This window comes from Rana temporaria, chromosome 4 (genome assembly GCF_905171775.1).
Source record: "Rana temporaria chromosome 4, aRanTem1.1, whole genome shotgun sequence".
Taxonomy (NCBI): Eukaryota; Metazoa; Chordata; class Amphibia; order Anura; family Ranidae; genus Rana; species Rana temporaria.
The window spans coordinates 244607863-244634740 of record NC_053492.1 but is presented as its reverse complement, the minus strand read 5'-3'; the positions used below and the strand labels follow the sequence as shown (position 1 = coordinate 244634740).

The 26878-nt window shown below is 43.1% G+C and overlaps 1 protein-coding gene across 1 annotated transcript in view; it reads left to right on the top strand.

Moving 5' to 3' along the window:
- The window catches only part of BACH2 (BTB domain and CNC homolog 2), a 331038-nt gene that overhangs the window by 235880 nt on the left and 68280 nt on the right, over positions 1-26878 (top strand). The window contains exon 4 of the mRNA XM_040350098.1: positions 2692-2946. Coding sequence (XP_040206032.1) covers positions 2692-2946 — 255 coding nt within the window. The remainder of the gene's footprint in view (positions 1-2691; positions 2947-26878) is intronic.

Sequence of the window (26878 nt, the reverse complement as noted above, 5' to 3'; positions counted from 1 at the left end):
TAGAAGCTTGGTGGTGTCATTAGTTAAAAAGGGTCGTATTCTGGAAATGTTGCGGAGGCTAAGGCGGTATGATTTGAACAGGGATTGGATGTGGAATGTGAAAGGACAGTTCAGAGTCTAAGGTTACCCCTAGCACCTGGCATGTGGGGACAGACTAATTGATGTGCCATTGATATATGGTAGTCTCATACAGATACTCAAGCAGTGTTCAGCGCTACTGTGCTGTAATAAATATCAGTGGTCTTAATTACCGTCACTTTACTTATCTGCAAACTGGAAGTTATACTCTGAGGCTGGGTTCACACTTATGCAAATTGGATGCAATTTTCCTCATCATCCAATTCGCATGACAGGAGAATTTGACCGACTATCAATGGAGCCAGTTCACACACGTCAGGGCAGCCACGTTGCAGAGAAGTTATTAAGATGACCACGCCCATGTGGGGCTGCCAGAAATATTTCTGCACCCAGGCGTCTGTGACCCTAGAATCGGCCCTGGCTCCCCGAGAACCCAGGAACTGTGGTGAAAGGGGAGGGGACCCATTTTATACTTTGTAAAAGTGATTGGGCAGCTGTGGAGCCGATTGGATCACTTTTACAGGAAAGCCCATTGTCGGCTGCAAGTTTTGATACTATGATCATGATCATGGTATAGCCACTTCCACCCAAGAACATACGGGTACATCCTTAAAGGTGAAAGTAATTAATATATGTTTTAGAAAATGTGTTTGGTTTGGTGTGGGAACTGTAATTAAATTACCTGTCTTTTTTTTTATCCTAAACTTTTCTCAGATCTGTGTTATTTTGTATGAGTAATCAGTAAAGCTGTATACTGTTTTAATAATGTAAAATAAATTAATTCATGCACCTTTTTTTAATTACAGTACACTCTACAAATAGTATTTACAAAGGCTTTTTCGCCATTATTTTTTTGTGCCGCATTAGTTTTAACTTTTTTGGTTGAAATAATCATATGCTGATCTGTATCCCGTTAATGGGGAGTTGTATGCACATCCATTGATAGGTAAGAAATGGCACTCCAAAAAAAATAAAAAATCCATCGATCCTTTTTACTTTTCCTCCAATAAAATATGTATCTAATTTGTTTCAGTTACAAAATGCTGGCCCTTTAGTTTTCATGAATGAAAAAATATGGTAATACAGGAATAAATCTACAGTCTTTCCATCATTAGCTGCATCTCACTGTACTGAACAGATAAACTGAAATATATATTTAATACATTTCAGTAGACTTACTTTGCTTTCAAAATGTTGGCAGAGAATTACAGGAAAATTCAGGGGAGAAGGAAGAAATTAGAAGTCAAATTATGCAACGTAAAGTTATGGCCAATTTACATGTACTGTCTGTTTTAAATATAAGTTCCAGAAGTTGCAGTATTTGAGTTTACAGTTCCATTGCCAATGTCTGGGCTCTTGCACATGGGTTGGCTGAGCCCATCCAGCGTACATGCAATCGCCCTTCTTCAACACAGGTATAGATTAGAGCCTGTCATTGCGTGAATGTCTGTGTATCTCTGTACTTATGTATATGGCTTTGCTATTGTAAGCACGAGTACAACATATGGGCGTGTGCAAAACATAGAACATTTTCTATTTTTTGCATACACCTGTATGGGGTACTTGTGTTTACCATATATATAATAATGGATTGTGTAGAACTGACCACAGAAACTTTGTTGTGAAAGACCATGTTCACACCGGCTTGTCTGCACCCTGATCCATACATGATGTGCAATGGGGGATGCAAGTGGCGGGCCGTGTAGCCAGCTGTCTCATGATTTGTCGCTGAAGATAACCTATATGAATCGGGCTTTAAAGCATTTATTAAAAATATTTATCAAATTTGCAGGTGTGTGAATTTGAACCAATGACAGCGGTGATTCTTTTCTGCACAGCAGCTGTCGCTTTTCAAAATTAGCACAGCTATACAGAGATTTGTGAATGAATAAACCACTATAACCGCAGAAAAATGGACTGATGGGGACCCATAGTTCTCATTGGAACATTAGTGCAATAGTCACCGCACTCATAGCCCAAGACACTTCCTTCAGTCATCCAGCTGAAAGTTTCCTACTCTGTACTGACAGGGAGCTGGAGGAAGAGCAATCTGTAATCAATTCAGAATGTTACCCCTTCTGCATGGTATTGTCTTTTATCTGTAAATATATACAAAAAAAATAAAAAGTTGTGGTGAGTATAGGTTGTAAAGGAAAATCAGATGGGTGAGCTTTGCCAATGAGAACCTGTCAATATGTGGCTAGCGTCAATTTACAAAAAGTAGTGAACAACTTTTCAACCTAATTCATGTAAGAGTATCTAGTACTCCAAAATTAAATAGTAAATTCACACATTATCTTGGAGTTCCAAGATTAATTTTAAATGCTGTCAAGAAAATTCACTGCTGAACACCACCATTGATGCTTGACATAGCTCTATCTCATATATCTATACTTAAAGTGAAGTATGCTTGACATACATGTACACAGCTATTGTTTGTAACACTAAATAATTCTACATTGTGCACTGTACTATCTCACAGCTGTATTGTATCTGAAAAGCAAAGACCTTTTATTCATCAATTTTAATCATTATGTTTGTTAATATAATTGGCATCATTGGCCAAATGTTTCAAGATAAATCCGATTTTTTTTTTCTTGGTCTGTTTTCTAGGGTCTGAACGGAATGTCTGCAGATGACAAGACTGAAACCCCGATGTACGTGTATGAGTCAACTGTGCATTGTACAAACATTCTTCAGTGCCTCAATGACCAGTGGAAGCGGGACATTCTCTGTGATGTCACTCTAGTTGTGGGAGGAAAGGAATTTCGAGCCCATCGGGCTGTGCTGGCTGCTTGCAGCGAGTACTTTCTGCAAGTTCTAGTTGGGCCAACTGAACATGGATTGGTAGTCAGCTTGCCAGAAGAGGTATGGTGTCTACTTTTTCAAAACTTTGTTTTTGGCTTTTGTTGTCTTTATATAGCGATATAAATAAGACTATAGTTCTGATTTGTATCGATGCATAACTCAATATAATGTACACTTTGATGCTGTTATAAAAAGTCAACCCCTGCCCCACCACATACATACACACACACACAAAAAGTTATACTTTCTTTATAGTCAGAGCCTTGTCATCTGAGCCAGCCCCTGGCTAACTATATGCCTTGGATACTCTGACACCTCCTGTTGCATTATCCATAATATAAAGTAAACTAAAAATCCACAGGGAGAATGGAAATGTTTCATAATGGCCACAACTACTGTGCTAACTGCATACTGTATGTCGCACCAAGAGCCATAAGAGCATTCACAAGCCTTATAAGAAGTAGTGAGCAGTAAATGTCAGAAGATCTTTTCATGAAGTCTTCGACAAAAATAAAAACCTGACAGTAACATCAACAATACCCCACTCTATTCAAAACACAACTTTGGCCACAGGTGGGCTTTAAAAACGAATTCCACCTTGAGCCTGGGTTCGCACTGATGCGGTGTGAGACACTGCATGTAATTCACAAAAGAATCGCATACACATTCCTGTGCGAATTACATGCAGTGTCTCTGGGGTGTGATTTGAGCCATGCATTTGTAAGGCTCAAATCGCACCAAACTGGTGCAGTACCCCTTTTGTCTGCACCAGAATCAGATCGCATGTGTATTCTGAATCTTAAACATGCATTCTGAATCTTAAAATCACACTCCATTTTGCAAACCGATTGTGGGGTGTCATTAACTTGGCATACACTTTTAAATCAATTTGCATGGATGGGTTGCAATTTAGATGCAGTGCCGAATTCGCTGTGTAGTTACTTTACTATCCTCACAGCCTGTACAAAAAAGCGTAATAGCATACTTTATTTAAAGATGTATGTTCCTTCTCAGAATTTTTCTAAGATCTTGGTTAGTATTAGGTGGCAAAAGTGGGTGTTGCTTAAACAGAAACGGCCATTTGTTGACGCAGCGATTTTTGCCGCCAGCAGTCAAAGCGTTCCTATCCTGAAAGCAATTCTTCCACGTTTAGGAGAGGGAGGTTGAGAGAGGTGAAACCTCCCCTAACCACGGCAGATTCTAAACTCTTGTAAAAGCCTATGTGTACATGGACACACAGGCTTTTATGGAGTTAAGTTTAGGAGCTTTGCCAAAAAAACTCAAGTTTAGAAGCTGTAGTGTAGATGAGCCGTTGGAAGGCCTATATTTGTCCTGTGTGAGGGTGGCTTTATAAAATTGTGGACTGTTTAAAATCCTATGTTTTCTGATTGGATTGCTAGAAGCACATCCAAAAAATGGCATACCCTAGGTTGGCCACTTACTACACTGATTTTATATAAATGTAATAAAGCATATGTGTCATCTTTTTTTTCACACAATGAGTCACCTTATTATATTGATAGAATGTCCTTAATATCTTTATCAGCATTATAGCCCTTCAGCTTTTTTTGTTCTTAAGGTGTCATAGAAAGTTATAAATGGCTGTCAGACAAGGGTACTCTAGGTCATGCCAATGTTCTGGGCATTAAGCCATTATTCAATTAACATTACTTCATCATTGCTACTAATAGCTCTTGAGTGAATGGTTAAGTCATTTCAGTGGAACCTTACTCTAGAAAGTGCTAATGCTTGTGAAGACCGGTTTCTCACTTTGTTCAGTTTTACATCATGCACATATGTCTACAAAAGGACAAGGAGTTATGTATTGGTTACATGGGAGTGATCTAATGAAAATAATTTACACTAAATGTCTTCTGTACTTGTGAAGCAACTTTTTATTATTCTGCATCTTGTCATACTTCATCTATATATATATATTTAGGACAAAAAAAGTTAGAATTAAAATTTGCGATAGTTGACTTTCACCCCTCCGTACTGTAGCGTTAAAGATTTCACTTTAGCATATCTTTTGTCCCATTTTATGGATATCATATAGGTTTTTGCCTGCCATGACCACTGCTGGTGGAATATGGCGGCTCAAATGGAAACAATAGATATTGGGGCCAATACCCCATTGCATTCCCCATCCTATATATACTAGGGGTGCTGAATTTAATCGCTGCATCACGATTTGGGGGTCCCCAATGCGAATCAATGCATGCAACCCCAATAATCGATGTCCGTGACGTCATCCGACATGCCTCGCCCCTCCCGGGAGATCGCTCCAAGCGTCTTTTAAAATAACCATTTTGTAATAAATGCCACGTTATAATCCATTAAGTGGTCACCGCTGTATGTGCTTTTTAAAATATATGCAGATTCATAGTCATACCTGTGTGTGTATATAACTGTATATGCTGATCATGTGACTGCATGATCCAGCCCGCCTCTCTCCTCTCACATCCCTCGTCTCAAGTCTCTCCTGACGTCAGCCCCGCCCACCTCTCTTGTGATCTGATACTTTAGCTACAGACAGTGGGCGGGGCTGAGAACTCCCACTGACGTCAGGAGACATGTGAGATTTGAGAGGAGAGAGGCAGGCCGGACCATGCAGTCACATGATCAGCATTTACAATTATACACACGGAGATATGAGGTATGAATCTGCATATATTTTAAAAAGCACATACAGAAGTGACCACTTAATGGAATATAACAGCATTTATTACCACACAGGTATTTTATCAGCAGTATGTGACTGTGTACTCCTACACGTGCTCTGTCTGTGCCGGTATTTCTCTGGCTCTTTGCACATTCCACTATGTTAACTCCTAGTGTGCTGGAATGTGCAAAGCCCAGAGAAATTTCAGCACAGAGACAGTACAGTGAAACTCAAAGGGCTGTTTGTCAGTTGTGGATTCTAATCCCTCCTGACCTCCCAGCAGCCACATGTGCACTTTTTAAAGGGGAGTTCCACCCTATTTTTAGTTGATTAAAAATCAGCAGCTCCAAAAAGTGTAGCTGCTGACTTTTATTAAACCGACACTCACCTGTCCCACGGTCCATCGATGCGGCCGCCTGGAGTTCCACTCGTCTCCCCCTCCTCTCCGCCGTCAAATCTACTGTGGGCCCCCCGGCCATACAGCTTACGGCTTCATGGCCGAGCACGCACTGTGTTCGGCCAGCCAATCTTCTGGGACCTGGGTTAGGTCCCAGAAGACCGCTGGCACGTTGGGGCCGCCTAGGGCAAGAGGAGTCGCCTCCTAGGTGGCCGGGACAGGAAGGAGAAAGTGGGACAGGAAGTCCGACTAAAAAGAGGTTACACCCCCCTCCTCTAAAAAATGACATGCCAAATGTGGCATGTCAGGGGGCAAGGAGTGCTTAAAGCGGAAGTTCCACTGGGTGGAACTCCGCTTTAAGGGAGTGAGGTTATTTTGAATTCAAAGCAGTTCCAGTAAATGTTTTGTTTATTAAAAGTCCGCAGCTACAAAAAAAGTGTAACTTCTGACTTTTAATAAAAAGACACTCACCTGTCCTACAATCCAGCGACGTGGTCACCTGAACACTCCATGCTCTCCCCTGCCTGTCCACGGCGCTGGCGATACTACTGTGGGCATCCGGCTGTGACAGCTTGCAGCTTCACAACCGGGTGCGCATGTCTCACTGAGCTGTCCTGCATAGCAGGCAATCTTCTGGGACCTGTGATGTGTCCCAGAAGATTGCTTGGCGGAAGTGGAAGCGCATCAGCAATCGTGATGCATTGTGATGCATCATGGAATTTAATCGAATTGATTTGTTGACCAGATAATCGTAATTGAATCGTGAGACCAGTGAAGATGCGCACCCCTAATATATACCCCCCCCCCTATTATTGTTCACAATAAGCCCTATTTAATCCATACACGTGAAATGGTGTGCTGAAAAATGTAGCTCAATTAACATGACATGAACAAACCCTGAATATTAATGGTAAAAAAATCAACCGTAAAATTATAGCTGAGGGTTAATAAATTGGGGTTAAGAAATAGTTATTAAGGGGTCAGAAAGGAACATTTTTTTCTAATTTGTTTTTATTATTTGCAAATTGCTTTAACTGATATCTGATGCATACAATACAGATCATCCTTTCTCTATGCTGTGACTAAACCAGAGTAGTTACAATGAAGTAATAACGCTACATTGTAACACTCATTGAACGGCAGACACAATTCTGCAAGTGTGATTTGGTACAGGAAAATAAAGCTTTGCTCCTGTAATAAAGAACAAGTCACTTTGACAGCTGGAAATTGTAAGTAAAAGCAGCCGGAGACCTGTAGCACACATCTGATTAATATGTGTAAAGAGAAGAAAAATTAGAGAAAAGGATCCGGACATAGGGCCAGATTCACAGAAGAGATACGACGGCGTATCTCCTGATACGTCGTATCTCTATGTTACGGCTGTCCTAACTATGCCACTGATTCATAGAATCAGTTACGCATAGCTAGCCCTAAGATCCGACAGGTGTAATTGAATTACACTGTCGGATCTTAAGGATGCAATTCTAGGCCAGCCGCTAGGTGGCGAGGCCATTGCGGTCGGCGTAGAATATGCAAATGACTAGTTACGGCGGTCCACGAAGATCCGCGCGTTCGTCACAATCCCGTACGTCGTCGCTAGTCATTTTTACCCGTCGCAAAGTTACACCTGCTTTAACATGGCTTATCTTTAGATCAGCCATGTTAAAGTATAGCCGTCGTTCCCGCATCGAATTTCGATTTTTTTTTTGCGTAAGACGTCCGGGAATACTACGAAACGCCGTAACGCACGTCGCATTTAAAAAAAAACGTCGGGGCACCGTAATTTCGCGCAATGCACGTCGGGAAATTTCCCAACGGAGCATGCGCCGAATGTTCGGTGCGGGAACGTGCCTAATTTAAATGGTGCCCGCCCCATTTGAATTGGGCGGGCTTGCGCTGAGCGCGTTTACGTTACACCGCCGCAAGTTTACAGGTAAGAGTTTTGAGAATCAGGCACTTACGCTGTAAACCTGCGGCGGTGTAACGTAAATCAGATACGTTAGGCTGCCGTGGAGCAACGTAATTGTATCTGAATCTGGCCCATAGTTCTTATACAAGTTAATAAGTGGGCTTTGGTGTGATCTGGATTAAAGATTACCTCCACTTTTCTGCGGGTACTCTGGGTGATCACGGTACATTGCAAGGATTTTAGCAAAGTTTGTTGCAGTTTCTTGCCTGTTTCTAGAAATACTGTAGCTTTTTATTTGAACATGTCCTTTGGATACTGATTCTGAATGGGAGGATCTGGTTCATAATAATCACCTGTTCTGATGAGAAAAATTGCAATGTCTTCATCGCTTTAGAAAAAACTTGTCTTTAGATGTGTTTTGTTTCTTTGTTGTTCCATAAAGAGGGGTTCACTTTTAAAGCCAGTATGTGTAAGGTGATTTTAGCAGTGTTCATGCATTTCAAGAGATTTAAGCTCCATGCACACTAGCGTTTTTTTTAGCATTTAGCGTTATTAGCATTTTTCTTCTGCTCCTAGAAGCTAAATAGTGTTTCCCTATGTGTCCATGCACACTACTTTAGGTTTTTAGAGTTTTTGAGCTCCAGCATCTAGGACAGGGGTGCCCAACCTTTTGAAGCGCGAGGGCCACTTAAAGTGGAGGTTCACCCTAAAAACTAATTTTTAACATTAGAGCTAGCATACTAAGTACATTTACTTTTGGCAGGTCATTTTTTTTTCTCTGTACATACCTTTATATTCTGATTTTGTCCAGGGCTTCCGCGTTCTGACGACTCCGGGACTGGGCGTTCTTATCCCAGCCTCAGGGTTCCGATGACTGCAGGACTGGGAGTTCCTATCCTTCGGTTCGATGATTGACGGCTTGTGAAACATGTCCCCTGTCGCACAACGCGCGTCACCAGATTCCCGGAGATAGCCGAGCTGCGAGTCGACACTATACGGCGCCTGCGCCCGCCGTGTAGAGTTGACTGCGCAGGCGCCGTATAGTGTCGACTCGCAGCTCGGCTATTTCCGGAAATCTGTTGACGCGCGTTGTGTGACAAGGGACCTGTTTCACAAGCCGTCAATCATCGAACCGAAGGATAGGAACGCCCAGTCCTGCAGTCATCGGAACCCGGAAGCCCTGGACAAAATCGGGATATAAAGGTATGTACAGAGAAAAAAAAAATTACCTCCCGAAAATAAATGTCCTTAGTATTATTAATATATTTTTGGGTGAACCCCCGCTTTAAGCGACTTGGTAACTGGTCACGGGCCACAATGAGTGGAGCGTGTGGATGCCACTCCTTAGAGGTAAATGGAGGGTCCAATTGGGTCAGATTGACCGTGTAAATGGGGCCCATGGCTGCTTTCACACTGATGAGCAGCGGTTTACTCGCACCACGGGTGCAACACAGTGTACATTTGGCTTTCCTGCACTTTGCAATAGACTTCTATTATATTCTGAATGTTGGGTGCACTTTCAGAAAGCTCACCAAACTCACAAGTAATAATAGAAGTCTATGGCTCAGTGCAGGTAACCCGCAGCAGCACTGCATCTGTGGATTCATTTGAAAGCAGCACAGTATCCACTACAGAATAGATATGCCCATATATACACTGTGATTTTAGTAATAAACTGACCTTTAATAACAGTATTCTATTCTATCCCAGAGAAGAAGGTCGCGGGCCACATCAGAGGGCTCCGCGGGCCACATGTGGCCCCCGGGCCACTGGTTGGGCACCTCTGGTCTAGGAGCAGGAAAAAATGTTTTTGATAGTTTCTTGGAGTGTTTTTCCAGCAGAAACGCTGCTAGATGCTCCTAATAGCGTTTCTTTCAGGTTTTTGTTCCCCCTTTTACTGCAAAAATGCCAATACAACATTAATGCTCCTATATGCTGCTAAAACGCTACTACAAAAAACTATTACCAGCATAACTAGCACAATTGTGTGCATGGAGCCTTACTCCACTATTTTATTTCAAACAGTACTTTTGGACCTGATGAAGGAGGTAGATTTCCTGAAGTCTTGTCCTAAAAAAAATGAAGTGTTAGTTGTAATAGAGCATTACATACAGTACCCAACTATTTAGTAGTCTCAGAGCCAAAAATAGAAACATCTTAATTGAAGCTGTGTTATAGCACACCAAACTAACTCCCCATACTGGAGTCCAAACTTCATAATTGGATCTAGTCCACTTTATTTTAGCTGTAAATCTGCTGAAACCTGCTACCACACATCAGGTGCTTCTGTGTTCTGCACTCAGATATCTATTACCGAGTCCCTAACTCTGCCACACTGCAGCACTAAGGAGTTTTATTCCCCCTACTAATCGTCCTAATATTTGTCACATCATGTGAGAGGAGCGTTTATCCCCAGTGGAACATTTTCACCTCAAAGGAATATTAAAATATTTTTGCTGGGTAGATCCACAAATGAAAACCAAAAACCATAATAACCACTAAGGGCCATGAAATAACATGCAGAAATATATATTATTTTTAACTTGGCTACTGTCTTTTAATTGTCAATGTTCACAGTATATTCAGATGGAAATAAAACCACATTTCTCTGCCCTTTTTTCTCCCCATAAAAGTCTTGAGGTTAGAAAAGGAAGACAAGTTTTCAATTTATTTAAAAAGCAACCACACGTAACCAAAACGCTTGTCCGGATCACTGAAGAATTTTTGTGCAGGACAGAAGGGACCATTTTTGTCTTCAGGATCTTGAGTCTTTAACATCTGTTTTACTTAACAGTACAATGCAACCTGAATGTTTCCTTTAACATATTAAAATATATTCTATTAACTCTCCAGGCAGTCATAACAAGTTTTTTCCTTAAAATTCATAATTTTGTCTAAAAATGATGTAAAGAACAAACATTAATATCTTCAAAAGAAGGATTTCCATCCATGTTGTTCTTTTCATGTAATTTTAAACGAGGATACAACAAAGTATGGTAAAACATTCCATTCCTAAATTATGATTAAAGAACCACTGAGCTGCAACTTTCCAATAATTGCTCCTGTGTTAATGACTTAGAGGCAGTCACACGCAGCGAAAATACCTCCGACAAACATTAAACATGCAAGGGAAGGTGACCACTCTATATCAGAATTATATACAAAACCTACTAATCTAAATATGAGTATACCAGAGTGTGACATGTGACAATTCTTTAATTAAATTATTCTGATTCATTTGCATTCTGCTGTTCATTAATTATAAGTGAATACAACTTGCGTTCTGCTCTAAGATTCGTTTTCCACTGTAACAGTTTATTTGAGATAAGGAATAATTCATATTTAACAAAGCAGTAACTTCTTTTAAACCGCAGAATTGTTTTCTGGAGGATTTTACATTTCTGATCTGCAAAAAAAATTAAAGTAAGGCTCGGTTCATACCGCAGCCTGCTCCGGCTCACAGCAGGTGTCTGGTGCGTCACAATTTACAGTTTCAGTTCCGATTTCAGCCCTAGAGAGCCGCTCACAATCTCCTGCTATGTGAATTGGTTGCAGGGATCCTGTCTCTGTCCCACAGTTACATTTGTTACCACTGCAGGTCCCATACAGCAGTGGTCAACAACCCTGTCCTTAGGGCCCAATAACAGGCCAGGTTTGCAAGATAACTGAAATACCGTATATACTCGGGTATAAGCCGAGGCACCTAATTTTTTCCACAAAAAAATGGGAAAACGGATTGACTCGAGTATAAGCCTAGGGTGTCTATCTGCATGTCTCACTGTGCCTCACTTTTCCTCACTGTGTCCATGTGCATGCCTCACTGTGCCCATGCCTCACTGTGCCAATGCCTTACTGTGTCCATGCCTCACTGTGTCCATGCCTCACTGTGCCCATGCCTCACTGTGTCCACGACTAGACTGACGTTTAACATGGGAGTCTATGGAAGGGGTGCTAATGGGGCTATATGTGTGCCAAGTTTGGGGTCCAGGGGACCTACGGCCGGCCGATACCGAGTCCCCAAATTCCGGGAGATCAGGCGCAAAAAGGTGACCCGAGTATAGGCCGAGGGGGGCATTTTCAGCACAAAAAAAACTTGGCTTTTACTCGAGTATATACGGTACATCACAGGTGATATAATTTTCTGCTCTGTGATTTCAGTATTCTAGTCTGCATCTCCCAAAGGTAATACATAAATCCTGGCCTGTTAGTGGGCCCTGAGGACAGGGTTGATGACTACTGCCATACAGTGACTGTGTGCTGCTCTGGCCACTTGGGTCTGTTCTCTGGTGAGCTGCGGCCAGGCTGGCAGCATGCGTCAACATTATTGTTTTATTGTCACTCTGATGTACCAATAAGCGACACTTCAAGGATTAAAGTCTTGCCGCCTCTTCTTACTATTGTTACTACATATATACAGTACATCACAGTTTTGCACTCAATTGCATGCCCCCCAGCATTGTGACTGTACCGTCACGGACAACTAAGGGTCACAGAGTAACAATTGTAGGACAGGACAGTCTCCACAATCACATGATCGCTATAACAGCCTCTCACAGTAATTACATGATCATGGAGCCCATAAAACACCTCCCCTTTGTTTCAGCCTTAAAAGGGTTGTAAAGACAAAAATATTTTCCTCTTAAATTAAAGTCTGACAGTAGCTGATAAAGTAAAAAGAAATGTTTTGCATTATAACTAGTTTTATACCTGTTGAAATCGAGCTGTTTTATTCACCTCCGTCAGTCCTGAATCATTATTCCCACTGACTTCCTGGTTTGCGGTGCGCATTCATTCTTGCTACATCACGGCCCAATGGGAACTACAGTTCCCATTAGGCTTAGCCTCCATGCCTGTGAGGGATAAGAGAGCATCTTCACGCAGGGCTGTAGTCATAGGGAGGCGGTGAGCACATTCTGCTTTCCACCATGCAAAACGGCTCAGATGCTGGTGGAAAGCATGAAGAGGAGAGACAGGAAATAGCATTTTCAAACCTGGATTACTGTATTTTGGAGGTCAAAAGGAAAAACGAGGTAAGTGATATTTAAATGCTCTAGCTTACAGCAATCAATTGATCTAATAAAAAACAAACCTTTAGTGTTCCTTTAAGATATTTTTATAACGACCATCAGATAAGGGGTTAATAATAAGTTATATTTTTATATGTTCATATTACTGCATTTTAAAATGTAAGTTTGGACACACCTCATTCAAAGAGTTTTTTTTATTGTCATGACTATGAAAATTGTAGATTCACACTGAAGGCATCAAAACTATGAATTAACATATGTGGAATTATACATAACAAAAAAGTGTGAAACAACTGAAAATATATTTCATATTCTAGGTTCTTCAAAGTAGCCACCTTTTGCAGCAGACACATCTCTAGAACTGTTAAGAGGAGACTGTGTGAATCAGGCCTTCATGGTAGAATATCTGCTAGGAAACCACTGCTAAATAAAGGCAACAAGCAGAAGAGACTTGTTTGGGCTAAAGAACACAAGGAATGGACATTTGACCAGTGGAAATCTGTGCTTTGGTCTGATGAGTCCAAACTTGAGATCTTTGGTTCCAACCCCTGTGTCTTTGTGTGACGCAGAAAAGGTGAACAGATGGACCCTACATGCCTGGTTCCCACCGTGAAGCATGGAGGAGGAGGTGTGATGGTGTGGGGGTGCTTTGCTGGTGACACTGTTGGGGATTTATTCAAAACTGAAGGCATAGTGAACCAGCATGGCTACCACAGCATCTTGCAGCGGCATGCTATTCCATTTGGTTTGCGTTTAGTTGGACCATCATTTATTTTTCAACAGGACAATGACCCCAAACACACCTCCAGGCTGTGTAAGGGCTATTTGACCAAGAAGGAGAGTGATGGGGTGCTGCGCCAGGTGACTTCCTCTTGAAGCTCATCAAGAGAATGCCAAGAGTGTGCCAAGCAGTAATCAAAGCAAAAGGTGGCTACTTTGAAGAACCTAGAATATGAAATATATTTTCAGTTGTTTCACACTTATTTGTTATGTATAATTCCACATGTGTTAATTCATAGTTTTGATGCCTTCAGTGTGAATCTACAATTTTCATAGTCATGAAAATAAAGAAAACTCTTTGAATGAGAAGGTGTGTCCAAACTTTTGGTCTGTACTGTACGTTCTAGTCAAACACAGCACTTTTCATTTGAATGCATGCAGCAGTTGACATGAAAAGTCTGCATTTGATTGCTTTTCCTGATGTTCAATTGCATCTTAAGGCCTGATTTACATCTATGCAGGTTGCAGTTTGCATATTCCAGGTGCATTTTGCGTTTTTCAATACACATTTTTGATCCATTGAAGTCTATGGAACCAAAAAACAGAAAAAAAATCCAGATTTGAACTACATCCATAGGAAACCATGTTAAACCAACTAAAGTGTGTTTCTGCCAAACTGAAAACGCACAAAAAAAATGCATCGGTGTGAACCAGGCCTAATAGGACATGCTGCGTCAGAAAGAAACATGAAACATGAACATAAAGCAAATCACGCATAGCCTCAAAACAGTCATGTGTACTGCACAATTAAATTCCAATGGATGTTACTGACCTGCATCACAGGAAAACAATGGCTGTTGAGCGTTTACAAAGGTTATGAAGCTATCTAGGTCCACCTGCTGTAAGTTTTGACAAGAAGTATTTTAGAAAATATTCAGAGGAAGTAGCAACTACCGTATTTTCCGGCGTATAAGACGACTTTATAACCCCTTAAAATCTTCTTAAAAGTCGGGGGTCGTCTTATACGCCGGTAACCTAACATCTTACCTTACCAGAATCGCAGCCGTACGATTTTTCAAAAGCCGCGCCTCTGACGTCTTCTGTTCCGTGATAGGCGGAAACAATCAGCTTCCCAGGAGGCACTGTGTTCAGTGTCTGCCGATCACGGAGGGCCTCTCGTCCTGTGTTTAGTGTCTGCCTATCACGGAGGCCCTCTCGTCCTCAGACGAGAGGGTCTCCTTGATAGGTGAACACTGAACACAGTGCCTCCTGGGAAGCTGAATGTTCCGCCTATCACGGAACAGAAGACGTCGGAGGCGCGGCTTTTGAAAAAACGTACGGCCGCGATTCTGGTAAGGTAAGCTGTTAGGTTACACGGCCGCAATTCGCATGTGATAAGGTAAGGGCACGGTCTGGTCATGTAATGGGGCAGGTCTGGTCATGTAATGGGGCACGGTCTGGTCATGTAATGGGGCACGGTCTGGTCATGTAATGGGGCACGGTCTGGTCATGTAATGGGGCAGGTCTGGTCATGTAATGGGGCAGGTCTGGCATGTAATGGGGCACAGTCTGGTCATGTAATGAGGCACAGTCTGGTCATGTAATGGGGCAGGTCTGGTCATGTAATGAGGCAGGTCTGGTCATGTAATGGGGCACGGTCTGGTCATGTAATGGGGCACGGTCTGGTCATGTAATGGGGCACAGTCTGGTCATGTAATGGGGCACAGTCTGGTCATGTAATGGGGCACAGTCTGGTCATGTAATGGGGCACAGTCTGGTCATGTAATGGGGCACAGTCTGGTCATGTAATGGGGCACAATCTGGCATGTAGTGGCATAGTCTGGCATGTAATGGTGGCACTGTGAGGCGAGGCATGACTAGTAGGAAAGGGGGTAGTCTTATACGGTGAGTATATCCCAAAACCAACATTTTGGCTGGAAAATTAGGGAGTCGTCTTATACGCCGAGTTGTCTTATACGCCGGAAAATACGGTAATATATTTTTGAAGAGAAAAAAACTCCATCAAAAGCTATTTTGGGTATGTGATCCTTTATACTGAGAAGTTTGCCACCTAAAAATAGCTTTTACTCTGTAAGAAACATACATTGAACATAAAATCCCTCTGTATTTGATTTGAAAATAATAATTTTCAAGGAATATTATACCTAAAAATGCTTTTAAATACTATGAATGATTGTATATTATTTACATTTTAAATTCAGTTTTTGTATCTAAAAAGTGCTTTTATTGTTTACTGAATTTCACTTTATTGCAGCTCCCATCAATATAAAATGTAGTCAAAGTATATATGAAAATATATATAAGTGAAATCAGCTTTTAAATACAGGTAGTAGCAGCCAAACTTCACATTCTTGTCGTTTCTGCTTGTATCACCTGCATCTCACACTTCCTGGTGTACTGGATGGCGGCACCTCCTAGCTGCTTGCTCTTTCCCAAGCACAATGTGTATCTTTAGAATATTAACTTTAAATCACTGTTTTAACCCTTTAAACCATGTACCAGCCCTCAACCAATTATCCCCCCCCCCCCAACTGCAAGTGTAAATTAAAGTGTTTGTAAACTCAAAAATGTAAATGTGCTATCTGTCTCTTTATGTATTTCAACAGTGCTTTTTCTAATAATATGTTATCGTGTAAATTTTTTCTTCTTGATTACCCGGTTGATCCTGCCAACTCACCAGGTTGAAAACTGTTTGCATCCTCCGTAATGCCGTACTCAGATACAGGAAGGCTATGCAAGCACACAACCTGCCTGTGTCTTCCCTGGCCTGTGTGTGCACCCCACTCTGCCTCCACCCTTGCCCATCACACCGCTGTTGATTGACAGCGGGTTCCAGGGCCAGCCTTGCTGTGAATGGTTGCAAGCCCTCTAGGGCAATGTTTCTCAACTCCGGTCCTCAAGGACCACCAAGAGCTCATGTTTGCAGGCTTTATATTATTTTGCACAGGTGATTTAACCATTTCCCTGCCTTAGTAATTACCACAGCCGTTTCATCTGATGTAAATCCTGAATACATGACCTGTTGGGGGTACTTGAGGACTGGAGTTCAGAAACGCTGCTCTAGGGGAAGTGATGTTATGCGGCCGTGTATGTGTTTGTGTTTCATCTTTTTGGAAACGATGATGCTCTGCGGCAGCTGTCACTTCTGGAAATGACATACATGCCTCCCAATTTGTAAACACCCACCCACAGGTCCATTATTTGCTAAGCAAGGGAAAGTGATCACGTGACCTGCACAGTAAAGCGCTGATTAAGATAAAATAAAAAGCATTTTTTTCACAATTACAAATATGTATGCCAACACATTTAACAATTTATTTCTGAATACATGATAACATGTCTTTACAGCCACTTCAAGCCGTAACATTTCTTGGCTTGGTAGGGTGAGATAGTTCAGAGCATCTGCTTTAATCAACAGCTGCAGAGAGAAATTCTCCAAAGTTTAATTGCAGGTAGTGAGAAGCCACTTTTTAAATAGGTAACCTGAAGCTGAATTTTCTTCATGCATACTAAATTATTTATACTTCCCATGACTATAGTAAATGGATGCAAGGCTCACTGTATAGTAGAAAATACCAGGAAAACAGTTTTATCAGTAATGGTGCACGCCATTTTGAAATTAATATTAACACGTCGTGTAATGTTTTCAGCTTGAACTGATTTAAGACATATGTTCTAACCAAGTACTGATTTTCACGAAAACACATAAAATTGGGATTGGATCTGTTTTTTTTTTTTTTCTCCAATGTAAGTGCAGCTCTAATCTCTGCTTTGGCCCTAATAATATCATGGAAAATAGCCCAAAAATATCTAATATGGCCATATCCCTTTTTCATTTAACTGTAGTATGCCGTTGATCAGTATTGCAGGTGTTCCTAATTCATACAAATTCCAAATATGTTTAATGTTATTGGAAGGTGACAGTCATATAAGTGATGTTAAAGCCTGATACAGCGAAGTGTAATTACAGGCAGATCAACTCGTTCCTGTCATCGTATACATAGAATAGGCTAAATTCACAGAAAAAGTACGCCGGAGTATCTGCTGATACTCCGGCGTACTTTCAAATTTGCCGTGTCGTATCTTTATTTGTAATTCTCAAACCAAGATACGACGGCATTTGGCTAAGATCCGACAGGCGTACGGCTTTGTACGCCTTCGGATCTTAGGATGCAATACTTCGGCGACTGATGGGTGGAGTTCGCGTCGTTTTCCGCGTCGGGTATGCAAATTGGCTGTTTACGGCGATCCACGAAGGTACGCACGTTCGTCGCATTCTCTTACGTCGTCGCTAGCCGGTTTTTCCCGTCGTAAAGTTGCACTTGCTATTTAGGTGGTGTAATATTAGACAGCCCATGTTAAAGTATGGCCGTCGTTCCCGCGTCGAATTTCAAATGTTTATTTTTTTTGCGTAAGACGTCCGGGAATACGAAAGGACGTAACGCACGTCGCCGTTCAAAAAACACATCGGGGCGCCGTAATTTCGCGCAAAGCAAGGCGGGAAATTTCCTAACGGAGCATGCGCAGAACGTTCGGCGCGGGAACACGCCCCATTTGAATTAGGCGGGTTTGCGCCGGATGGCTTTACGCTACGCCGCCGCAAGTTTACAGGCAAGTGCTTTGTGAATCAAGCGCTTACGCCAAAAACTTGCGGCGGCGTAACGTATACGGGATATGTTACGCCGCCGTAATTCTACATGAATCTGGCCCAATGTTTTTAGTAAATTTTCATTGAGCAAGAATATTTGATAATCAGGTAAAGTTTATTTGCTGAATATTACCACTTTTAATTCACAAGACAATGTAAATAAAATTAGATATACTGTTTACTAATATTTTTAATTTGTTTCTAACAAAAGGAAATGTTCTTTATGCAAAACATGTAGAGCTTCTGATTTGCTCTACTTCAAAGTAAGTTATTTTTATGACACACCATGGATGATACCATAAAGACCATTGTTAGATGTAGCACTCATAATAGAGCAAACTCCCATGCATGAATTTGGTGCCTCTCGTTTTGAATGATTTCATTCTTTTTCCTCTGTTCATTCACCTGTATATGGAGGGTAGTCTGGAGCAAATATTCTCCCCTGTCACTAGTGCTGGCACTGTTAATAATTTTCCTCCTGAAACAAAGCGTCGTCTGAGTCTCCCAACAGATGCACTGTCTGATGGAAGTCGTTTCTGCTCTGAGAACATTTCTCCAAGTAGAACATTTTAGTAGTCTCGTGGGTGTTGTTAGGAAAGAGAACACACATTAAATATTCACTGAATCATTCAAGTGAAAATGCTATAACAAAAAAAAATGTTCTGTACACTCTTTGAGAACTTTTTATTCTCTATATTCACTTAGATGAGGTATGATTGCTTTGTAATCAAAATTTAGGTTGACAGATGCTGAATAATAGCATCATTTTTTCATTGTCATATAAAGAACTTTTTGACATTTGCATGCTAATGCACCTAATCTGTGATGTACTGTATGACTATAGCATTGGAATGCATTGAGATGTTCTATCACCAGGGCCGGACTGGGAGTAAAAACCAGCCCTGGAAAAAATGTCATACCAGCCCCATAGCATTATTATACCGGCCCAACAACATAACATCATTATTTTCTTGTTCATAAAAGGGAAAATTATGCATTGTAAAGCACAGTTGAAGAGTGTATTATATATAGATAAGACCGATATGAAAGCACATAGGGCTAGGGATATATAACAGCAAATTACAGTTAAAAGTGGTAAAAGTGGAGCAATCATCAAGGGGGACACCTTACATCAACCCCCCCTTACATCAATGACCCCCCCCCTCTCAGACTGGCCTGGCAGCGCTGTCACTGACCACCTCTCAGGTGCACTGTGCAGGGATCAGTCAGTCGGCTCCCAGTTGGTGGCTCTGGTTTTCCTATTGTCTCCTCTCCACAGTCCACACACGTCTGACTTCTCCCGTGACCCCAACCGTTGACTCCTCTCCAGACTGCAGACATGATATAAAACAAGAGATGGTTAGAGGTTGCAGACATGATACAGGAGATGTCAGAGGCTGTGGGCATGGTACAGGAGATGTCAGAGGCTGTGGGCATGGTACAGGAGATGTCAGAGGCTGTGGGCATGGTACAGAAGATTCAGAGACTGTGGGCATGGTGCAGGAGATGTCAAGATGTCAGAGGCTGTGGGCATGGTGCAGGAGATGTCAGAGGCTATGGGCATGGTACAGAAGATGTCAAGATGGCAGAGGCTGTGGGCATGATACAGGAGATGTCAGAGGCTGTGGGCATGGTACAGGAGATGTCAGAGGCTGTGGGTATAGTACAGAAGATGTCAAAGGCTTTGGGCATGGTACAGAAGATGTCAGAGGCTTTGGGCATGGTAGAGAAGATGTCAGAGGCTTTGGGCATGGTACACAAAATGTCAAGATGGCAGAGGCTGTAGGCATGGTACAGGAGATGTCAGAGGCTATGGGCATGGTACAGGAGATTTCAGGAGCTGCGGGCATGGTACAAGAGATCAGCAAGAGAGGCAGCCAACAGTGCCCATCATTGCAGCCTGACTGTGCCCATCATTGCAGCCTGACTGTGCCCATCATTGCAGCCTGACCGTGCCCATCATTACAGCCTGACCGTGCCCATCATTGCAGCCTGACCGTGCCCATCATTGCAGCCTGACCGTGCCCATAATGCAATCTCACTGCAGTCAGTGTCTGTGCCCAGAGGCGTAACTAGAACCTTCAGGGCCCACAAGAAACCATGAAGGGCCCCTGGTGTCCTTTTCTCCCATCACAGGGCCCTTGATTTTGGTCCTGCAGAAGGACCCCTTTTACACAATTGAACTGATTGGACTACCCATTGTTTTGTATGGGGAGGTGGATGTAAACAGACGTGTCCATTTACACCTGCCTGCATCCGCTCCAATGAAAAAAGATGGATGGAGATTCCCCATCCGTCTTGCAGATTGGATGACAGTCAGACCGGTCCATAGAGAACAGCAGTCTGTGACTGTGTCCACTGTGCACAAGTGAAGCAGACATGGACCCGTCATCCGCCTGCTCAGCAGGGATCAGCGGAGAGTTCCCCCACTGAACAGGTGGATTTGCTTGGCAGAGTCTACCCATGTGAAAAGGCTCTAAGGGAGAGATCTGTGGACTGTAATGTAAAGGGAAACCGATGTAAGGGCCAGTTCACACCAGACGCAGTTCCATACAGTTTTGTGCGCATTTTCACTGCGCTAAAAATGCATGCACAGTGTTTTCCATGTATTCCAATGGATCTTGATGGCTCTAGTTCACACCATGCAGTCAGTTTCTGGTGCAGAAACTGACCGAAAACTGACTGCATGGTGTGAACTAGAGCCATCAAGATCAATTGGAATACATGGAAAACACTGTGCATGCATTTTGTGCAGAAAAAAAGCACATGGAACTGTGTCTGGAGTGAACTGGCCCAAAGAGGTACTCTTGGAATCCTGATGTAAGGGGGTATCTGATCACCAAAGCCGCCACGTACATCAGAGTCCCCCTTTACATCACAGTCCACAGAGCTCTCCCTTACATAAGTGTGCTCAGAGGTTGGCGAGATGGGGGGGGGGATATTTCCCTTACCAAAGATGAAGGCTTGGGCCCTGGATTGGTCAGCAAACAAGGCCTACTAGCCTGTGTTATACATAGGCTGGCAGACAATGCTGGGGCTTGTAGTGCACCACACAATGGAAACCCTAGTGGGCTGCTGTGTTGGTTGAGGGACTCTGGAGGTGACAACACACTCTGTTCAGCCCCATCAATGACTGACCCACCTGTGTGCTGCTTTCTTTTCAATCACTGGAAAGTTTAATTAGGAAGCAAGGATTTTAGCTGACCTGGAGCTGTGGATCCTCTGTGGGGGGTTGCAGGCAGCATCCATAATACAAGTTGTCCTTTCCTCCACTATCTACCTGCAGGCTGCTCGTTTCTCTTTGGGAAGCATGGAGGAGCTGCTGAGGATGGGATGTGGGCGGGGCCACGAGGACACACACGAGGGGGGGTGAGAGAAGATCCTGCTCTCTGTATTTTCTTTTCTCTCCTGTCCAACGTGCGAGGAGGGGGGAGGGTGGGCTGTCAGTGTGGGGTCCGAGCAGAGTGACAGAGAATAGACACTCTGCTCATAACTGAAGCCACATTACACTAGCTTTTGCCCTCCCCCCCCCCCCTGCAGACACAAGCTGGTCTAGGAGGAGGAGGGGGGACTTTTCAATCAGAAGCGCGGCTAAAGTTTTCACACTCACAACTTGCAGACACACAGAGGGAGATACCCGCTGACTGTGAGTGTGATGTACACAGTGTAGTGGAGGAGGACGAGGGAGCAGAGCGCTGCAGCCACAGCTTCGCCCAAAGCAGCCTCAGGGCAGGCCAGGATTTCATAAAAATCTATTTATTTACCTTGTGCTCCAAGGGTGGTGGTCTTCTCCTCTGCCTCCTCTGCCACGTGACCCTGCAGGAGAAATAGTGGGCGGTGCTGGCGCCGCACGGGAAGATGGAACTGATCTGACGTTCAGTTCTCCTGCTCGGCTCCTCCCCTCCCTCAGTCACATGATCGCTCCAGTCCAGTGAGTGAGTCAGTCCACACAGCGGGTTAGATGCTGGGAAGGAAAGTGCGGCGGCGAGCATGGCGGCCGCAACTCACCGGCGGCCGGCCCGCCGCTGCTTCACTGACATAATGTGACATGCATGACACTGGAGTGACTGCAGCTAGGCATAGGGCAGCCATCCAGCCCTGCACAATTGCAAAGTGCGGCCGCAACGGCGGCCGCCGCCGTAGCCCACACAGCTGATAAATTTGACTGACAGCAGGCGGCCTACCGGGAATTTTCCCGCTATCCCGGTAGGCCAGTCCGGCCCTGTCTATCACTAAGAAAGTGTATGGCAGCAGGTAGAGTGCTCTTATTCTAATGATTTAAAAAAAATTCTAATGTTCGCAAACCCTGAGTGAGGAGCCTAAACAATGTAATATCTAAAAACAGACTAGCCATACAATTTTCCTTTAGATTTACCAAAACCATATAATATGAGGTCAAACCTAAAATCTTTCCATTTGTATGCAATCGGGCAGGTCTTTGCACTACATAGTGGAAGGTACATCTAAAGGAAATTGAATAATAAAATTGTATAATGTATGATCAGCTTAAAAAGGAAGTAAACCCTGATGGGTTTTACTTCCTCTTTATTTCCCTGCAAAGGTAAAGCATAATAGGCTATTATGCATCGCATAGTAGCCCATTATGTGTCACTTACCTGAAACCGAAGCCTGCAATTTCACCGCTGTCCCCACCAGCAGCGAGCGTCCATCTTCACCCCTCTTCCTTCTGGGGCCGCGAACTCCGGGTCTGTGACTTCCCGGAGTCGTGTGACGTCACTCCTGCATATGCGCCCAGAAGTCATGACATGATCCCCCTTTAGAAATGGCACGATCGCTGTTTCTAGAGTGTGCCTGCGCCGTTGTTTATGGCGCATGCGCCGTAGACATTAGCGTACGGCTCTATTTTAAATATCTCCTAAACTATGGAGGTTTAAGAGATATTTCTAGCACCTAGATTAAGGCTTACCTGTAGGTAAAAGTGGTTGTACAGGGCATACAACCACTTTAAGGGCCTGTTTTAACAGACTTTTGGCTTGTGTTGATGAGCCAATGCAGCTTGCTTTCAGGTACATTCTACTTGCAATTGACACCAGTTTGAAAAGTTTCTCTTTGAATTAATTGACAGGTATGTTTGACCTGCAGTTGACCACCATCTGACTTACAATTGATCTCATACTAAGCTGCATTAAACTGCTCAAAGTTACTTTTGCATCCCAATTGACTGGTATGAAGAAAGAAGCGGTTCTGATGTGAACAAAAGCCAGTTTATTTGGGCCCCAGGTCTCTCGCACTGTTGTAAAGGGACAGTTGTTGTATGACCCTGCAAGTTTATGAAGTGCTTTCAAGTTCCAGTTTCATTTTTTTTATTTGTCCCAAGAGCAGCCTTATGTTCAGCTTCTGTCTTATTTACATAGTTTTCTATTATGTTAAGCAGTATTACAATACGTGTTTTTCATATTGGGATAATTCATAAACTGTGTCGTAGACACCCTTTAGAATTCCATCAGGGTGCCGTTCCAAAAGTTTCGGTGCTTGCACTTGAGTCGTGTACCTTTCAGAGACAGGTACATGCATCTGCCAATGCCCACACTGAGGTTGGAGTGTCCATACTAGACACTCATTCCTCAGTGCACTCCCTATATGGCCACTGTGCCTATCACATTGACAGGTGCATAGATGAGGAGATTTATAATGGGGTGGACTAAGCTTGATGAGGAACTGAGAGGCTAGCTCCCTATCAGATCTTGCTTTACTTTTAATTGACAGTGCAGGGCAATTGTCATGACCTTGCAGTAATACTTTCATGACCTGTCTGGCTCTTACCTTGTCTGTGTATCAGCCTTAGGCCGGGTACTCACGAACAAACATGTACGGTGAAAGCGGTCCGTCGGACCGTTTTCACCGTACATGTCTGCCAGAGGGCTTCTGTACGATGGTTGTACACACCATCGTACAGAAGTCTGCGCGTAAACATTACGCGGGGCGTGTCCGCGTCGTCGCCGCGGCGATGACGCGGAGACGTGGGCGGGCCTGCCATTTAAAGGTTTCCACGCATGCGTCGAAGTAATTCGACGCATGCGAGGGACGGCGGGCGCCTGGACATGTACGGTAGGTCTGTACTGACGACCGTACATGTCCGAGCGGGCAGGATTCCAGCGGACGGTTTTAAAACACGTCCAGGAATATTTGCCCGCTAGGAAAAGGCCCGGCGGGCAAATGTTTGCTGGAATTCGGCCCGCTCGCGCCTACACACGACCAAACATGTATGCTGAAACTGGCCCGCGGACCAGTTTCAGCATACATGTTTGGTCGTGTGTATGGGGCCTTAGGGCTTGTTCTCTCACACCTGCATGGTTAAGTAATCTTCCCTCAGTGTGGCTCCACCCTAGCCTCAACAGGAACCACTATTTAACACTGTGTTCTCCAAGCCTGCCTTGCCGTGCAATATTGTGTGTTTGGTTTCCTGTTTCCTGCTTACCGTGTGCTCTACGTTTGTCTCTGTTACTGATCTTGGCGTGTTCCCAACCATCCCCGCCTGCTGGTGACCTTGACCTTTGGCGCGTTCTCAACTATCCCTGCCTGCTTGTGACCCTTGACCTTTGGCTTGTTCTCTGTTTATCCTTGTCTTCTAGTCGCCCCGACCTTTAGCTTATCCTCCTATAGCCTACCGTGAGCATGAGCTGGGTCACCCTGGGGGCCGCAACATGGAGTCAGCTGCAGCGGCGTAGTCCATCCTCACCACTAGAGGCTCTGGTGAACACCTGCTGGCTCTTAGACTCCGCACCCTGGGGAATCTTATGTTCTAGCTCCCTGTGGTATCCATGTTGGCGCCCCAGTAGACCTGCCTTCCTGCACCACCCAGGGTTTCATCCGCAGCAGTCAGCCGTAGGGTCCACTATCATAGCGGTGCACTCCTGACCCCAACGGTGTGCATCTGTCACCTGGGCTCAGGTGACCTGACAGCAATGATCACAATTTAGCAGCTATAGAATCTGCCCACTGCTATGTTGAGCACATACATGACCGTTTCCCCTCACAGATAGGCCCCAAAATGAGTACTGGCGTACCTTTGTATGCCGGCTCAAAGCTGGTCTTAATTTCTGGTCTTGATAATGGTCAGTAATTCTTAAGGAATCTAGCGACAGGTTCTTAAAATGGCAGTAGTAAAAACTACCCAAATTTGTTGCATGTGTCAATAATGTAACTGACACTGGCATAAATGCTTGCCTGACATAGGCTTAGGTAGTTCTTAATGAAAAAAATGCCTTAAATATGTCATCATAAATATTTACTTGCTATAATTCTGCCTTGACACTCAACTGGTAAAAACACTTTAATGATGTATATATGCAAATAGCAGTGAAAGGGAAAAAAGGGGCTTGTATCGAAGGCCCCAGTTTAATATAAGACTGAGATGCTTCTGGAATTATTCAGAACTAGTTGACAGGTGAATTTGACCTACTGCTTTGCTATAGACTTGTATGGGAATGCTAACAAAAGCCATTTGACAAAGGCCCTAGCCTTGCTACCTTATATAAAAAGTAGACTAGCTTCTCTAGAAAAATAGAAGATTACATTCTGGGGAGAGTTTCCTGGGTTAAGCGAATTACAGTTACTGTGGAGATAGATATAATAAAATATTACTTTTTTTAAATTTTTATTTTATTCCACTTCATTATTTAAAAAAAATGTAATATACTGAGTAGCTGGGGATTTTCTTTAAACACCTCTACAAGCACATCTGAAAACTGCATATATCACAGGGGAGTGAACCAGCGCCTTAGATGCCTTAGATCTTAACAACAAGGATACCTCAACTAGAATCCAGCTGTGGTTATGTTCACAAATGCAACAGTTCCAGTTATTATTAGCGGCTATGAATTAACATACAATAGCCAGAGACACAATGCCTAATTTTTGCTAGCATAAAAGATTTGTTTGATTCTAAATTTTAAACAGCCTTAGCACAAATTCAAAGACCATATACTAAAGCATCTTCAGATGATATTTTTCACAAGCGTTGATGTGTGTTCTGTTTTCCGTCTACACATATAGATATGACAGACTTGGATAAAGGGTTATGGGGAATACACTATTGTTCTACCTTATAATACAGACTGTTGGCTTGCTTGCAAATTCTGTATATGAATCTGTTATGATAAATCTGATATACAGTATATCACGTGTAGCATTCCTATATGTATATGTTTCTTGGCGATTTTCTGCACACTGCGCAGTTCTGCAATCTGTCATGTGTTGTCCCTTAAAAGGAATCCGTTATCTAAAGACCAAAAGAGTGTAATCTCCAACACAGCCGCCCATATTAGCATAAAATGGCCCAGTTCTGTCAGATTGATTAATTTGTCCCTTTGTCTCCCCTCAGTATGATAAGTGCTATTAATGGTTGCAACACTTCATAAGTCAAAATCTTTCCTCCTAATGATTTGAAAACATGGTTTATTTCCTTCTTTTCTGCATTCTTTTTCTCATTTAGCATTCCGCTCGAGTATAGATTTCTGCCAGTCTCTTTCATTATCAGACAGGTTGCAGCCTAGGAGTGATTACATATGGTATAGGGTATGCACAATCCCAGGGGCAGCAGCTGCTGATGTAAGCTGAAAATAGATCCAGCCTACGCTCAGCACTT